This window comes from Ptychodera flava, chromosome 22, assembly GCF_041260155.1.
Source record: "Ptychodera flava strain L36383 chromosome 22, AS_Pfla_20210202, whole genome shotgun sequence".
NCBI classification, from domain to species: domain Eukaryota; kingdom Metazoa; phylum Hemichordata; class Enteropneusta; family Ptychoderidae; genus Ptychodera; species Ptychodera flava.
In genome coordinates, this window is record NC_091949.1 from 17,722,763 (window position 1) to 17,740,803 (window position 18,041).

The following is an 18,041-nucleotide window of genomic DNA, read 5'->3' on the forward strand; positions in this document are numbered from 1 at the left end:
TTATGTCTATGATTGACAAGACTATATATTACATGTATTTTGGAGCCTGGTCAATTAATACTTCTGATGCAATTATATTGTCCCTTTTATACTTCTATTCTATTCTATTCTATTCTATTCTATTCTATTCTATTCTATTATGTCATAAAAGATAATCACTATCATACCCATCCATAATCCAATAACACCGGGTCAAAATTAGTAATTTATAGTCAGCTATAAACATAGACACAACACAGAACAAACAGCAAAGCACGGGTACACACCACAAAGTCCAATTCGTAAAAGAAAGATATATGAACCTTTTGCAGAAACCAACCATAGTACTTCAGAGACTGTATTTCTAACTGGTTTTTCTCAGGCATATGTACACACGTCTATGGGGACATAGGCCTAGACGCCGACGGAATAGACCAATCACAAGTGACTGTGGGCGGTGTCATACTAGGGTAAATGAGCAGCATTTCAAAACATATGAGGATTTATACAATGTTTACGTACAAAAGTACCAATCAGTTCGAAGGAGAGAGGGGTAAGCTTATTTTTTTGTTTGAAGTAGTTTCATCGACCAGATCTACGAAGCCGGCCGGGAGATTTTTTGCATAGGTCGGCAATTTCGCATAGGGCCTACTGGAAGACCGGGGCTGTCAAACTGTTCATTCACTATGGATAAGGACACCGGCATTGCGGTCTGTCTTTCATTCACCCGCGACAATAGTACCACTTTGCACTCTCGATGTCGAGTATACAATGGTCGTAATCGTATATGTTTGTGTCATTCGCGACTTGCCGTACGTATATCGTAAAGATGCAATGCAGGCGCGATAATCGAAGTTTAGTAGCCTATATCAAAAAAGCATCGGTGAAATGTTTTCTTCTCGCCGAGGAAGTAAAGTTTGGACCGTGATCTAATGTTTTCATATGGCTGGGTATCCCCAAACAGAGATTTTGACCCCAAAATCTACATTTGGAAAGAAAAGGTCATGATTTTCTTAACAAAGGGCGGGAAATTAGTCGATTGACGCATAGGCCTAGATCGATCCAGTGGCGTGATTGGCTGGAGTACGTACTGAATACTAAATGTAGATTTTTTATGTATGTATACGTGTATGTATGTATGTGTGTATGTATGTATGTTGTATCACGTCTATTGGAATTTGTCGATGGGGCGCATAGACGCAAAGCGGAATAGACCACAGGTGACTGTGCTCAGGGTGACGATGCCCTCTCGCCAATTTTTTCACCAAGCTCTAGGTATTGGTGGCGCTGTTTACTTTCCAGAAAGTTCCTCTTAGGCAACTTAGGGTCAAAGTTGAAAGGGCAATACATTTTTTGAAAATGGCGTCCTTAGATTCTGCGGAGTACCGTGATGAGAAAGCGGATTTGGACAAATTTCTGTCCAAAGTGGACGAACTAGGTAATGTTGTTAGTAAGGATTGGTTAACTATTGTATGTAGTCTCTGTGTTCTCTTGGTATTGGTCTTGCATTGGCCAGCTTTTCCAGGCTAGGTTATGTACGTGAATTAATAGGTTATTGACTTGAAGTTGATTGAGCCTTCGCTGTGTTGATGCATGGCATAGCACATTATCGGTGGTGCAACTTCTAGCATCAGTGTCTGTACATTATTTCCGATATGCTTTACCAGGAACAAATTTCACCTTGAACATAATGGCCTTGTCGAATGAACTGGTGGAGCTTGAAGTTATAGCACAAATGGAATCGTCATGGCAACCGATGTCACATTCTAAAGATTTAGCCGTCATTTACGGCTTTTTTTTTGGGGGGGGGGTCGGGTCGAAGGAATTTCATCGGAGGAATTTCATCGGAAACTCTGAAATTTCGAGTACCCCCGCCTACCAACCATGATGAATTTGAGTAACCCCGCTCTCTGACACAGAAATTTTGAGTGACTGTGATTCCCCACCAGAAAAGTTAAATATCAGTACATGTGCTTGTAAAATTTACAAAATTACAGCAATCGTAAACACCTTTCAAATCCTGCTTGTACCCTGCTAGATTGTCATGGGTTATCTCATGACGGTTGAAAAAGGTGAAACCAACATAAATAAAATTCAATTTCGTAACAAAATGTAGATATAAAAGCTCACACTATAATCAGTATCTAAGCATATAGTATTTGTTTACTTTGAATTGGTGTCATGCATGACAGGGTTTTCACTAAGGCCAAAACAATAAATAAATAAATGAATTTTGCTGTTCCGATAACATGGTTTTCAAAAATAGGGTAGTTAGGCAGGGATTAGTTAGGCAGGGCAGAATTTGAAAGTACAGGTGGAGAACACGCTGGAGGCTCTTGTGTTGGAAATTTTGAGAAATTGATGTGCGCAATGGTGCAGTCAGGTGCAATCTGAGAGGTGTTTCCAATTTGTATTTTTACTAAGTTAAGCTGTTACAACACCAAAAGGAGAGAGCATGAGAGGGGTGTCCCCCTCTTGTGTTGAAATTGTTGAGAAATCGATGTGTGAAATGGTTTAATCTGAGAGGTGTTTCAGTTCATTTTGCATCAAAAATTGAGAAACCCCCCTTCTTTCTCCATATTTTGAACACCCCCTTCTAGCTTTCAATTTTTTGAGTGACCCCCTCAGATTCCTCTGACCCCCCCCAGGCTGTAAGTAATGACGGCTCCCTTAGTAATATGTCATTGTCAGGTTGTAATTCTGTTCTATTATCTACAATTCTATTGGAGTGTCCATCTACCATATATTAAAAATATAGAAGTCTATACACAAAATAAAAATTACAAAAAATCCCATGCTTTCAGATTTTCTTGTGTCTCTTTTCACCCATATAACTGATGGGCAATTAGTGTTAGTACCTTTTCTTTAAAATGGAGGCAGTACTCGGAAATTACCTTTCATTGCTCTGTTCAGAATTATAGATCATACCATAGACAGTAGAAGCAAGCCTCACTTCTACTCTACTGACACATGGACAGGGCAACTCGATTCACATCACTGGAAGTGATACTGTATAAACGTGACAAAGTTTGCAGAAATGTATTCTCGTCAATGTATTCAACTGAGGTACTAGAAATCCACAGATTTTAGGCAAGTCTACTTCATAGACTGAAGACAATTCAACATTTTACAGGAAGAGCACCCGACCAAGTCAAGGTCATCATGTACCTTTGTTTTTTTGTCTCAGATACCATCATGAAGGGCATGAATGCGGAGGATGAGGCAACTAGGAATCAAGCAATCAAAAAGGCAGACAATATTCTCAATAGAAAGGAAGCTTGCCCAAAGCCCATCAACAAGACTATCATCAATAAAGATGCTCACAAGGATACTAGTAATCCACAAGTGAGTAAAACTATAGAAACTGTGATTCCATTTTGCCATATTTATATATAACTATTGAAGTTCTTCTTTATATTAGCTACAGAAATGTCTGTCTGTATATTTGTATGTATGTCTGTCTGTCAGTGTCTGTCAGTATGTATGTATATATGTATGTATGTATGTATGTATGTATGTATGTATCGGCGATACAGAAAAAAATCATATTTAAGCTATAAACCTCTGTTCTGTTATGAAGAGTCTCTCTCTCAATTGTCCTTGATGCCCTCTTTTTCATCGATGCATTTGCTTTGCAGTGTAATTTTGTGGTACGGCATCATCTTGAAGTATTTTGCTAATCACTATTTGATTATTCATCGTCAAACTGCTGACAAAGTCCTCCTTGTGGAAATGGCTTCAAATACGCAAAAACTTGTACTGTAGCCTACTTACAGTTCTGACAACTTATGTCAGTGCCAACCTTTACCGACAATAATTTGTAGAGGCTTTTTTTTCACTTAGTGTTTCGAATCATGCATAATGCCTAGTCGAAATCTCGCTCACGATTATTGGTACATGTATATCCACAATATTTACATGTTTATGTTTATATGAGAGGACTCCCTAGATCAGACCCCCTAGCCAATGCATCAAAACCCGAAAACTTTACGTCATCATCTGGGCATTTCTCCCGGCATGCTTTGTGGAGGAAGAAGACAATATGGCCGCGTACAGTCAGCTAGAAAAGTCTCCATATTGCCTGTTTTTGATATTTATTTTCATGTATAACTCCAACAAATCGCTCTTTCTGTGCAAAAAGTAATGATAAATGCTTTTATGACATAAGTATACACCTATATACAGCTGATGAATTTTGGGTGGACTATCCCTTTAAAAACTTTAGAACTGCAGCGCCCACTGTGTTAGCATTTGGTGTGCAGTTGCATCACGGACTGAAGATGTGAATTTCTTCAAATGAGAATGCTGATGTCGAAAATGTGCAAATGAGGATAGGCTAATATTTGGTTCATAGGTTCTTTGCACACACTCTATGCAAATTTAATAACTTTAATGGAGTATGTTTTATAACATTTAGATTGCCTCACTATCAGAAATGTACACGTCCTCAAAATTATGCAACTGAGCGTTGTATTGAAAGAAATAAACACGGTACAGATTTTTTATGTGAGTTTTACTGTACTAATTGTTCCAGTAAGTAAAAGTGAACTAACAGCAAATTAAATTGAAACTTTACCTGTACATGAGTATTTTCTTCTCATGTTGTGTGAACCATGTTATCAGTATGACCAGGGTGCCAAATCAATGTGCCTCTGAGTGTGAACTCAAGACATTTGTCTGTGAAAGCAAGAAAATCAAATATAATTTACATGAGGTACTGTCACTCCATATGGAGTGACCATACATGAACTAATACAGGCTGTTTTGAAGGAATTTTCTGAAAATTCATAAACGGACTCAGAGAGTCAATAGATGTTGTAAGTTAAGAGACATTCCTGATGTTATGAAAATATGAAAGGAAAAAACTGTCAGACATCAGGATTTGCCACAGGAAAAAAAAGACAAAATTTGGACCTATTTCAGGAATTGCCAATGGTTTCATTAATTGGATAACAGTGTACATGACTACCTACAGGGTGTTGGACCGGACGGTGAGATCACGGATCAGGAAGCCTTCATGAAGTATGTGGAATTGGACGCAGAGGACAGAGCCAGGAAGAGAGCGGAGAGAAAGAAGGAAGCCACGGTGCTGAAGGACAAAGGAAACCAAGCTTTCAAAATGGAAGATTTCAAGGAAGCAATAAAGTACTACAGCCAAGCCATGGACATTATGAAGGACTACTCAGCATTGTATACAAACAGAGCTCAGGTAACTTCGGTTTGAAATTCCACCTCTCCCAACTCCCCCCCCCCCCCCCCTCCCCCCCCCCCCAAAAAAAAAAAAATCCCAGCCGATCCCTCATCACATTGCAGAAAGTGGTATGATACTGACTTAGAGTAGCAAAACAGTGAGATATTATTATTGTCCATATAGCATATTTTATATATGTATTCCACACATTATTTTTAATAGCATCTATCCTATGAAAAGGTTTTCACTGTGAAATCAGTGTCATAAAGCAAATTTTGGACTCTGAGTAATAGTAATTTTAATGGAGTTAGGTATTTTCGTTGCTTTCAAAACTTTCAAAAATAGTGGCAGAAGACAATTGGAGATTTCATAAGCATACCAAAGGTGTGTGAAATGGAATCATAATTCTATGAACAAAACCGAGTTAAGATATACCGGTAACCAATGCATTTCCCCAGAAATGACAAGCGCCCTCAACATTCAGCCATTTAAAGCAAACAACTGCACATGCTCAGAAGCATTCATCCTTCGACAAAATGATGCACGATTAAACCAAGTCAGTTACATTTCCGTTTTTTTGTTTGTTTTTTTTTTTAATTTTACCAACTTTTACTTTTGTCAACTACATCAGATACAAACTTTTCAAACAGTATCTCATAACAAATGACAATAACACAGTATAACAATCTTAACAGTAACTGCACAACATCAATATGATTGTCTGTTCTGTCTAAATGGTGTAGCATCTTGTGAATGCCAAACACAACTTCAGCCTCCATACCACTGTTAAGTCAGGGTCTGAAAGAGAATTATATGAAACAACTATGGTCACTCATAGATTCCACCAGCAAAACCCCTCATGGGAGGGAAAGGGTGGGAAATTATATCTTAACTTGGTTTTGTTCATGGAATTATGATTCCATTTCACACACCTTTGGTGTGCTTATGAAATCTCCAATTCCATCTCACAAAACCTCGTTAAGATATAACCAATGCATGTTCAAAGCTAATTTGCTAGTTGCAAAACACCTTCCACAAAGCCTGGTGTAGGCTTGTTGGACTTGTGTTGTTTAACTTCCCTTAAGTAGAAGACAATTAGAAACTACTGGTGATAAATCTTGTAATTGCCTGGATTGCTAATATTTCTGAAATAGATACAATATTTTGTGCCTTAGAGAAAGCATGTTGTTGTTCAGATGATTTGTGTGTGAAGTTCAATGTCATACCCAATACAACAGTTTTTGGCGAGTGATGAAATTCATCTAACTCTGACATTTTTTTTTACATATTTTCCCCTCATTTTAATAGGCATACATCAAAATTGAAGAATACGACAAAGCCATCGAAGATTGCAATTTTGCCTTTCGAATTGACAGTGAGTGTGTCAAAGGTTATGTGCACAAAGGGAGGGCGTACTTGGCAAAGAAACAATATGAAGATGCTATAAAAACTTATGAAGAAATACTGGACTTCAATCCAAAATTAGAAAAACTTGTCAGAGGTATGATCACTCAAACATGTTTTTTTGAATAGTAGTTTTCAGTTGTTATGTGGGGGAAATGACAATCGTCACTGTATTTGTCAGAGTGATTCTCTGTGTATTTGCATAGTCATCGTTTAATGGCTAGATATCTTTATACAGATGAGATTCCAAACTCTGGCAGGGTGTAGATCATAATGTGATATTGTACAGGTCAGAGTGTTTGTTGTGAGGTTGAGGACACTGAAAAAATCATACAAAAATCACAAAAAGAGTCATTGAAAGTCTTTGAATTTTAAGTGACTTTGAGTTTGGACCCTGGAAAACACACATTGTGTATTAAGGAAATGCTGTACCTGTTCATGAGATTTTGAAGACTTATTGTCTGTTTAGCTGTTGTCATGGTGTATATTTGAATTATCAAAGTGACATATGCCTCAAAAGTGAAAAACTTTTGCTCAACCTTCCTCTAGGAAACTTTCAATCATTCTATTCCCAAAACAAAAATAAAAAATCAGGGGTCACCGTGCAAAACTTTGTACTAGAGAAACAAATCACTCAATATTGACTCACTTTTGAAATTCAAAATGGCTGCCATCCCTGTGTTGAATGTACGGGGAAGAAATGACATTTCCGATTTTCACAGAAGTAAGTCGGCAAAAACTTTATTTACTCCTTTACCTTCAAAATGAGCCCCTACAAGTGGTAGAACAAAAATGTATTGTAAAAGTTTGATAGTCTGAAATCTGTCCTCAAGGCGCATTCTATCTTAACCCTTTGGGCGCTAAACCAATTTTTGTTGCCCTTATAAAATATACCTCCGTCAATTTTGGACGGAATTTTGCAAAAATTTTGATAAAAAACTTTGGCCAATGAAATGTTGTGTTCATTTGGTCCAAAACTATCTAAAAAATTACAGAAATATTCATAAAAATTGGTAAAATGTTGCACTAAAATTTGGGTGGGAAAAAATACAGCACTCAAAGTGTTAAGGGGTATAATAGGGTACAATTGCAGTAGTGAATACACATTTCGTCAGAAGGTTTATTGAAGTAAGCTGATTTTGTACTATAATATGCAGTGTTGTGTTTTGCTGTTCATCTGTCAGGGTGTTTGTAACACTTGCACTGGATAAAAATTCAAAATGATCTACTGTCAAGGAGATGTCAATATTTTGCTCGGTAGAGTTAAGATTAGAGGGTTTCTTTGATGGAATGGAACTGAGGGAAATCTTCGTCTTGGTTTCATGAATTCTCATGTCACCAGAGGGACCTTTGACCTCTACACTTGATCGTCACTGGTAAGAATGGATTCAGTGAAAGAAAAAAAAATTGATCTATGGTATCGTTTTGTCATTCAGAGTACGTCAGTAGTGCCAGACAGGCAAAGCAAGCTGCAGAAGCTGAAGACAAAGTACAAGAATTATTTCAAGAAGGAAACGAAGAAATGAAGACGGTTGCTGAAGTCTTGAAGAAAATGAAACGGAAAGATCAGCCGCCACTGTATTACAATGGAGGGTGTAGATTATTGACAGAAAAGCTCCATGATGGTGAGTTACGATTTTTTATCTTACAGATTTATCATGTAAGGTTTTACAACAATGGCGTTTTGAAATCATTCTTTGTGTTTGTTTTGGTCAAATGCTGTCTGTAACTTTTTTCACTGTTCCAATTTTTCCGTCACAAAACCAGGGCATGCAAAAACATCGCAAAACAAGTGGTATATTGTCTTTTATTGTCAGCTTGGGAAGTGGGAGGGTTCACAAATGGTATATCGCATTTGTCAATAAGACAATTTTCATGGGAAAATAGCTGACAAAAAGTAGTGACTAGCCTGTTAATTTTGCTTGTGTCTTGGTTAAAATTATAATGCTAAATTAAGCAAAAAATGCGTTCTGAGAACATGTTCTTGAATTTGTTGCATTGCTTGGTTTTCAAGATATGTCACGGACGTTATTCAGAAGTCACAATGGCTTTGAGATCATCTTGGAAAATGATGTTTTATCTAGGTGAGTAGCACTACATTATATAGTATTTTGAAACCAACTGTTTTGACACTGGAATGCCATACTGAATTTCATCCCGTTTTTAATACCGTCAATGTTACTACACATAACATCTCCTTGTGATTGTCTCCTAGATGTCTGAAGACAACAGGGAAGTTAAAACAGGACCAAGCTGATATGTGCTGCGTTGTTTTACATCTTCTGGTCGCTGCTTGTAAAGACAATGGTAAAAGATGCCCTAATAATAATTTATGCACTGCGTAGAATTCATAGAGATCTGTATTCTGGTCTCTGAAATTAGAATTTGAAGCGTGTAATCAATTGTTTTGCAGGCAAAAACTTCATTTGAATATGCAAATGAGGATGTGAGATAAGCTTCATTTGAAATGCAAATGAGGATGTTACATCATTTTTCTTTCACATTGAAATGTTTCTTATTTCTTTTCTCCAGTGTATCTTTTATTATTTAAGGTTGGCCACATTTTCACACCATCACATCTTTCATTACAGATGAGAACCAGAAATCGGTGTTTACGATATCCAGTTTTGCAGATGACTTAACTCAGTTATTTCTAAAGTCCTCCCATCAAGAAATCAAAGAAGCAATTGTGAAACTTGTCAATGTTTTCTCGCAAAGTGAATTTGGCAGAAAGACCCTCATTCAAAATGTCGGGAGTGTAAGGTAGGTTGCTCTTCGGGTACAACCAAATGTAAAACACTGACAGAAAAGAAATATACTGGAAATTTTTTCATCAATATTACGTTATTGAAGGTTGAAGCTGTTTATCATTATTGTTTAAACTTTTCACCATCAAAATTTGAAAATAAGTCTATTATCGTCAGTGGTTAAGTTTTATCTCTGCATCTCAAAACATGGATTGAAGCATTGCTGAATTGTGTGCAACTTTGAGGAAACACACCCTGTCCATCCCAGTATGATGGACAGCAAGCCCAATTTGCAAAACAAATGTGGAATGTGGACATATTAATATTTTTGCTTTCAGAAGCTTGTTTACAAAATTGTAAAGTTTGTTTAACTCAACTTCAATGAATTTTTTAAACTGTGCAAGTATGGGCTTATGTTGATTTTACAAGCTGTAGCTTGTATTGCACTTTGATTCGCCAGATGTGTGCCTTCACGTGAATATGTACCACTTTACTGACACATGAGGGCGCTGTTAAAGCTGATCAGATCAACTCAGACCAGCAGATCTTGATGAAATTAGCCACTCTTGGTTCATCAATTTCTGTATACAAAGTTCTGAGGTGGCATGAGTGTGAAAGATAATCACATTTATTAAAATAATCTCTCATATCATTTCCAGTATTTTCGTTGGAGTCTTTGCGTATCTTAAAAGTTCAAAGGTGAAATCAAGAGATCCAATCACAGCATTGAACAGTCTAGCTCAAGAGAAAAGGTAACCATCATGCCGTTATTTGTTATAAGTCTATCATTGATTTTGTAACAGTAGTACATGTACTTTTCTAGAGGAGCAGCACTGCACATAATTGTTGAAAGTAATTTTTCCGTTTTCTAAGGTTCAAGTAAAAAAAAGGAGACCAAGAAGTGGTTTCAAAAGTCACCTGTATGGAAATGCTAGGAAACTGAAAATCATACCTACCTTATAGAATAAGTTTTGCTGCAGGTCCAGAGTTTTTCAGCTTAAAATGGTATCATGATGTTTGTCAGTTGTATTTTGGAGCAACTGCAAAGATTTCCAAATCACGTAATCATAGATATATTAATCAGTATATTTGAAGCTTGATGCTAATCTCATATCAGTGATGTTAATTAAGATTATGCCTCAGTGAATGATATAAATATCTCTCTCATTGCGTAAAGAATAATTTATTTTTGTCCTGCTTTCACAGGTTCATTCGAGATTTATACGACCACTTTGATGATAAAGTATTACCAGAGATTGAGAAACTTTTGGTGAGTCTATAGGGCCTGTGATTTAATTGACATCATGCTGCTAATCAACGGTGTCACATAAGTTTATATGACCTTTGACCTTTGAACCATACTGTTTATATGACCCTATTGTGTTCCATGGCAAAATTCGACCTCTAGACTTTGGAATGGAATAAAAATGCTGATATAGTGATAGAAACTTGTGTCTTCTCTATCGTATTTCAGTAAAATTATGAGCCTTTTATAGTTGGTTTTTAGTATTTTTGCGGCTCTTTCAAATCTGTATATATAATACTATTTTTTCATAGTTTCACATACGATGCTTGAATTTGTATGCCTGTTGATAGGCAAAAATAGCAAAATAATGTTTGGTACCTTCAACATAGATAGTGAACATTGTACAGATACGTTCCAGAGAGACAAGATTTCTAGCCATTTCAAACAATTTTTTGAATAGAGGATAGATTCCATGTTATTATTAAAAATCACTCTTGGAAGCAGTTTACCCTCTTAGAAACATGGATTTCTGGAAATGTTGCATCAGTTTGAGGAATTGCAGAAATTTCTGTGCATCTGCCCTGTATCTTTTCATGTAAACCAAAATGTTGGCTTGTGTCACAGGCAATTTGTGTACATCATGGCGCATCGTATTTGCTAAGAGGGTACACTGGAACTCGGAAGTAATTGCCCTCGCAGAAGTCAGTTTGAAATGATTCCTATGACATTTCAGCATTGATGGTAACTATATCATCAATGGTAACAACATTCTTAATGCTGTTTATGTATTTATTGACAGAAAAGTCATGCCAAGGTGCAGCAGACACTACTGCCACCATGCCTAGCATTTATTGGAACACTTGCCACAGAGACTGCTGTGAGGAAGAAAATGTCTGCCAGCAAAGCATTCTGGGAAGGCTGTGTCAATATTCTGGTAGGCAGAAAGTTTGTTTTTTTTAGCACAAATTTGCAATGTGCTTTACAATGCAACGTTTTGAATCTTGAAAACCTATTATCTGTTCCAGTTGTTTGTCTTTTCAACGTATATTTTCATTTTTTGAAAAATTTTTGCATATGCTGGTGAAGCAATGCTCATACTGTAAATAGTTGGACTAAATCTTGAAAACACAAGTGAATTCAGGCAAAAGTGTTAGGGGTCCAGGAAACAATAATGGCTCTCAGAGTCTACATATTGATGAAATATCACCGTCCACTCAGCTTGCCCAAATTTTCCTCCATAAGTTATATAGAACAAGTTTTGTAACAAACCATTGTACTTTGCTGATACATGTAGTCAGTAGTACAGTTACCTCATGTTTCATTCTTATTCAGATTCCGGGCCCAGGTAATTTAGATGATGTGCATCACATGGTACATACTCTACAAATAGCAATGTTTCATTTGCAAATTCATATTTGGGGCCAGGTCAATTGAGGTAGTATGCACCCTGAAAGTGAAAAAACTTAAAACATTTGCTCAAACTTTCCTCAATGAAACTTTTCAATCTTTCTCTCACCAAATTAGGAATAAAAATCAGGGATCATTGTGCAAAGTTTGGTAATAAAGACACATTAATACCTAAAATTCTAAAATTCTGAAATTCAAAATGGCCATCATCCTTGTGTTAACTCTATGAAGAAAGAAAAAATTTCAATTTTCAAAATTCTAAGATGGTGAAATATTTTCATTCTGAGAGCTTTACAATGAACCCCCACAAGACGTAGAAAGGAAGAGAATTGTAAAAGTTTGAGAATCTGAATATCTTTCCCCGAGGCGCCTTCTACCTTAACAAGATGTAGCCTTTAATGAATGCACTTTTCCTCACAATCATAGCAATCTAAACCTGATGAGTCAATCTCTGGAACTCTACTCGGCTTAATGATGAACGTTTCATTGGACGCCGGCAGTGCTTTGAAAGAGATGTCAGTTGCAATTACGAAGGAGACACTACCATTCCTTGAAAGTGATGATACCGACATTCAAGAGGTGAGAGGTCAAGTTCAGTTTCAACTTGGACTTACGTAGCATGGTATTCTTAAAATGCTAGGTTTTTACGGTGGGGGTGGGGGTGGAAGGTTCTTTTTTCTAAAAAAGATTAATATCTATATTTGAAATAACACATTCATAGCATATATGTCTGTCATCAACAGAAAAACCACATGTCTGCATAAATGTAAATGATTAAAGTAATTGAAAAATATACAAAGGAATGATCTTAAAACAGGGAATGCAACAGAAAGAAAAAATAATATATTTCACTGAAAATATGTTCAAGGGACATCTTTTACCTTAAAATCTCGTAAGACTTGAAATTGAAGCCACAAAAAATAATCACAATTTGGTTTTTCATCTTATGAATTAAGAAGAAAGTAGTCTGTTGCATTATAGAGGATTGAAGCAAGTCATAGCGTGATTCCATGCAAAATGGCGCCCTCTATGATAGGAATACGCTTATCAAATCGTGTTTTGTTGATCTGTTTCCAGAGGAGCTATGGTTTGCTTGGTCGGGTCATAGGTCATAACACAGAGAGTCACAACCTACTGTGTGAGGCTGACGTTCCCCAGCGTATCATCAAACTATTGCCTGTAAGTATTGCATTTGTACACTGACTGAAATGTAGTTTGTTTCAAAGGTACAATATACTACTGTGGCAGCAAGCATTTAAAGGCCAATTAGCTATATCTTTTTGCATTTTATGGTGGATTCAAATACAGCTTATGTAAAAATGCTCACTGAAATATGACCACAGAATGCTCTTCAAATATTGGCGACAAATGCACAACTTAGATTTTAACAACTAACTTACTAAGTAATATTCAATTCAGCTCAAATATGGCTGCCGCATATATATACATGTAAGCACATGAATTTAATAGACCAAATCTAGCACAAAGGATTGGAATACTAACGTTTTCAAAGACAGTATGGCTTAATAACAGGAATGCAAAACATCTCTCTCAACTCAAGATTTGATGACAATTTTTTGGTAAGTGAAGTGCAAAAGGATACAGTTAATGGGGCTTTAAAAGGAGAAGTAGCATCTAGATAAACTCTTCTCAAAACTGCAAAGTATTCTCATTTAATTCCCAGATGGACAATTTGTCAATGATAAATTTGTCAGATTTTCAATAAACTATCAGAGTCCGTTCAAAGACGGGGACGCTAAATGCTGCTCTGACTTTAAGTTTTTGAGAAAAGGTGGAGGTTTATCAATACAGGATAATTACAGACAAGTAAAAATTAGCTTCATTCAGATGAAGATCACAAATCATTTACATACATACCTTCAAATATACAGGATTTCCTACCACTTTGTTTGGGCTGATGTGCAGCGTCTCAGAAGTTGTTATCCAATTTGTTGGCTGAATCTTACCATTATAATTGAATTATACAAATAGACTTTCTAAGTTGTCTTGAATAGTTACAATTGACCAATTAGATATAACCCTCCGAGCATGGTGCACATCAGCAGCTTTGTTTCAGTATTAAAATTTATCAAAATTTCTCTGCATACCAATGATAACATACAGTACTTGAAATGATCAAACAAATTGTTACATAGTTAACTTTGACAGAGTATGTTACATATACCTGGAGGGCACACTGGTATGGTACATCAGTGTTTTGCGAGTCAGTCCAATCAATTTTTTCAAGTTTACACTAAAGTTATCTTTCCTTTGTTACTGTTCACACCTCACCTCCTCTGCCCTCACACAGGAAGCTGCCTTGTCAGTTCAAAGGCCTGCAATCAAGTGCCTCACCAGATTAACCCAATCAGATAAAACTGCCAGACAGGCAGTGGTCCAGTATGATAAAGGTATGTAGTGATATCTCCCAGACTTAATTTTTTAAGGTAATACACACCTTGAAAGAGACTTAAACTTTTGCTCAAACTTTCCTCATTTAAACTTTCAGCTATTCTCTTGCCCAATCAAGAATAAAAATTGGGGGTCATCATGCAAAGGTTGGTACTAGAGAAACAAATTACCTATTTTCTTATATTTGAAATTCAAAATGTGTTTAATTCTACGGGAAAAATTTTCGATTTGTGAAAACTTAAGATGGTTAAAATTTTCCAACTATAAGAGCTTTAAAATGAGCCGCTAGAAGTGGTAGATCAGGAAAGAATTGTAAAAATTTGAGAATCCGAATATTTGTCCCTTAGACACATTCTTCCTTACTTGGAATATCGAAATGCAAATCAATCTAAAATGCACTTTGCTGATCCTGATCTGGCACCAAATTTTACACAGCCTTACCTTCTCTATTGTTGCATTTTTCAAATAAATTTATGGTACTATAAACATGTACAAAATGAAATTTCATATACATTCTCAGTAATTACATGTATATTTATATTATCATGAACATATATTGTCTTGATGTTAAATTTTCGTAGCTTACTAGTGTGGAATCTGTTTTTCACGTTGCAGATCTCAAAGTACTGAGAAACCTGTTAAGTATGGATGACAACATAGTTGTTGCCAACACTGCATTGTGTATTGGACATTGTTGTGAAGATCCCAAGGTCGGGTCAAATCTTGTTGACACGGACATCATCCAACAGCTTTTGGCCAAAACGGACACCGTGAACTCTGCCATCAAAGAGAACTGTGCCATAGCCGTGGCCAAACTGGTCACATCAGATAAAAGGTGAGCTTTCCAGACTCTAAACCCTTTCATCACCATGGTTTGGCCCAAACCCATTGTTAAAATGGTGATTGTGGACTTGTTCACCGGGAATTGGGGTTACAAGGTACACCATAAATTCACATTACTTTTCTGTGATATCCGTGAAACATGTTTACTAAATCAAAGGTTAATAATGCCATAGAGAGTCAAAGTGCCTCTACTGTCTATGTTAATACTTGACCTGGTAATTCATGTGAAATTGTTAAAAAACTCTGCCATCTACTGTCATGTTTGCTATTCAAAAGCCCAGTTAATTTTTGTGTTCTGAAGATCTCATCAAATTTTCTTCACCAGGGCTCTTGAAAACTTAGCCCATGAGACAGACAGATTGAAGCACCATCGAGCATACAGTGTGGTGCAACACTTGCTACTGGTTGACAACTTAGAATAGTGCAAATCAGCACAACAAGAATCTTTCCAAGTTCAAACATTTCAAAACTAGAAACCCATAATATTTTGACTTATGAATGTTGCATGTTTAATCTTTCACCCACAATTATCCGGAAACAGGTCCAAAATTGCCTTTGATAGCGAAGGGTGTGAGTGAAATCATGGCATGGTGAAAGGATTCATCTTTCAAAGTGGCTCTATTCCTACAGTTACTGTTCTGAGAAACATTTCTGATCAAATCTCATGAACTGACATTGTTCCTGTGCATCAGCTACTGAGGAAAATTTGGTTGCATCTCATTATTGACAAATCTAATGCATTGACCTGATCCCTGTGTTTCTTTATCTCGGACAGACATATGGAAAGGCTCCATGAACTCAACGGAATTGGAATTCTTCATTCCTGCATGAAGTATGTCAAAGTTTCCTAAGAAACAAGCTTTCCCCTCTTCCGTTATTCACTTTCCGATATACTCCGTCCTAGAAAGCAAAGTGATCTTTCGCAATCTTTTCTTGGAATCAGCATGTTTTGTAAATATTTTTGATACAGGATATGATTGCAAATGAAACCGTTCCATGTTTGCTTGCACAAGTTCATGTGCAAAGCGCTTACAGTTGTTTCAGTGTTGCACGTTTTTGAGGATGTTAAGCCTCTCAGGAAATTCAGATCTGTTGCGTTGAAGAAGTTTGCACTGTGCCTGATTTTCATTGTGAAACAAAGGGATTTTCTTTGGGGCTACGAAAGCTTTACAAGCAGCTGGAATGGTTACAAATTTTCTTACAAAGATTGAGCACAAGTTTAAATCTTCAATACTACACGTGTGTGGCCAGGTCTTGCTGAGATACAGTCTAAACAAGTGACTAGTGTTACAAGCACAGGAACTATGCAATTTGTATTCATCTGTTTAGGCGTGTTATTTATTATTTAGTCTAGTTCTGCTTTCACAGGTTTCACTCAATCAAAAGAATGAACTTAATAATTTAATTGTTCACACAATTTTACTCGTGTATTTCTCATTCTTTCAAAGTGCAGTGTTTACCATTTTCATTGGACTGCAGTAAATAAAAATATTTATATCAAGCTCTTTTTTTGTATCAGAAATCATGTTATTGTTCAACTTTGCTTCTCATGAGATGATTCCATGGTATATGCGCTGCATAGAACTGTAGTGTTCTTGCCAGAGGTCCCAGCATGTTCAAACCCTTACATTATAAAGTGATGATGTTGTTTCTTCTGCCAAGCAAATTGTACTTGTGGTGATGTCACTCATGTTGGCAAAGAAAAGAACAAAGCACGTATTTTTTGTTGATTGTGATTTATTGCAAAAACAAATATGAATTGTAAACGTTAGTCAGGGTGTTGAATTACAGATCATGATACCTGTAGTTCTAGAATATGCATCAATGGGAAGTGTTAGGGCAGTAATTGTCATCAATCATGGCACTATTTTCCTGGATAAATCTTTCTTAACTTGAGAAGGGAAAAGCTAGTGTGGTAAGATTGACTATTGGCAGATTTGTGTACAGGAATCAAATTCACATCAGTGAATTTCACACACAAGATTGTGAAACAGATGTTGAATGAAAGTTGGCATTGAAGGTCTATCGATCCCAACATCATGCTAATAATGGTGAACTTGAAAAGGTAATGTCTCATTATGCTCACCCTGATCTATATTATATATTTAATCCTTTTTCCCCCATTTCCTTGAAAAAACTAAATACAAACTTAACTGTTAGCACTTACTTCAAGATCACATTTCTAAACCTTACACTTCTGAACAGAGAATCTATTGTTGTTTCTTGCTGCTGTCAGAATTTTCAACTGCAATTTCACATTATTTTCTTTTGATATTAATAGTTTGATCTAGTTACATAAAACAATTAAAAAACAAAACAAAACAAATGATGCCGCACAATTTTTGTGGGAGACCAATGATGCGAATTGAATCTGTTTTTTGGTCCAACCATGAATTGAATAAACGCTCGTATTTAACACTAGAGGGCGCCCACAAACCCGGCACCTCTTTCGCATTGTGGTCAACTGCGTAGTTTTGCACTAGGGAACGATACAGTTGTAAATGGAGAACTTCACACTCCTTGAAGTGTAGCTACCACTAAAATTCAAAACATCTTGAAATTATGTTTCTGAATCTGAAAAAAATTATTTGAATCAAAGGAATCTGAAAGAAGACAAATTGTCAGCATTTTCTATTTTGTCTGGAAATATTACAAACCATTACAACAACAGAAAGCAATCATTTTGAAAACAAAGCAATAGTTAATTTTTTACATTTGTCAAAAATGAGATAGGAAAAAGTTGTAACTTATTGCAATATTTCAGGTCAAATGATGTTTATTGTAAATAAGCACAAGATAGGCATATTTTCCA

At 36.3% G+C, this 18,041-nt stretch overlaps 1 protein-coding gene across 1 annotated transcript; it reads left to right on the forward strand.

Annotated features, from left to right (window-relative positions):
* Positions 1–1,305: 1,305 nt before the first annotated feature.
* LOC139122846 (tetratricopeptide repeat protein 12-like) lies at positions 1,306–16,730 on the forward strand. The gene is made up of 16 exons (XM_070688657.1): positions 1,306–1,417; positions 3,167–3,324; positions 4,955–5,188; positions 6,479–6,671; positions 8,011–8,199; positions 8,589–8,658; positions 8,790–8,881; positions 9,166–9,337; positions 9,981–10,073; positions 10,528–10,591; positions 11,367–11,501; positions 12,401–12,553; positions 13,052–13,153; positions 14,286–14,385; positions 15,002–15,221; positions 16,005–16,730. The coding sequence occupies exons 1-16, from the start codon at positions 1,339–1,341 to the stop codon at positions 16,078–16,080; spliced, it is 2,130 nt and encodes a 709-aa protein (XP_070544758.1). The 5' UTR covers positions 1,306–1,338; the 3' UTR covers positions 16,081–16,730.
* Positions 16,731–18,041: the final 1,311 nt, after the last annotated feature.

Coding starts and splice junctions, on each gene's coding strand:
- LOC139122846 (XM_070688657.1), top strand. CDS start 1,339: ATGGCGTCCTTAGATTCTGCGGAGTACCGTGATGAGAAAGCGGATTTG. Junction 1,418..3,166: donor GTCCAAAGTGGACGAACTAG/GTAATGTTGTTA, acceptor TTTTTGTCTCAG/ATACCATCATGAAGGGCATG. Junction 8,659..8,789: donor GAAAATGATGTTTTATCTAG/GTGAGTAGCACT, acceptor ATTGTCTCCTAG/ATGTCTGAAGACAACAGGGA.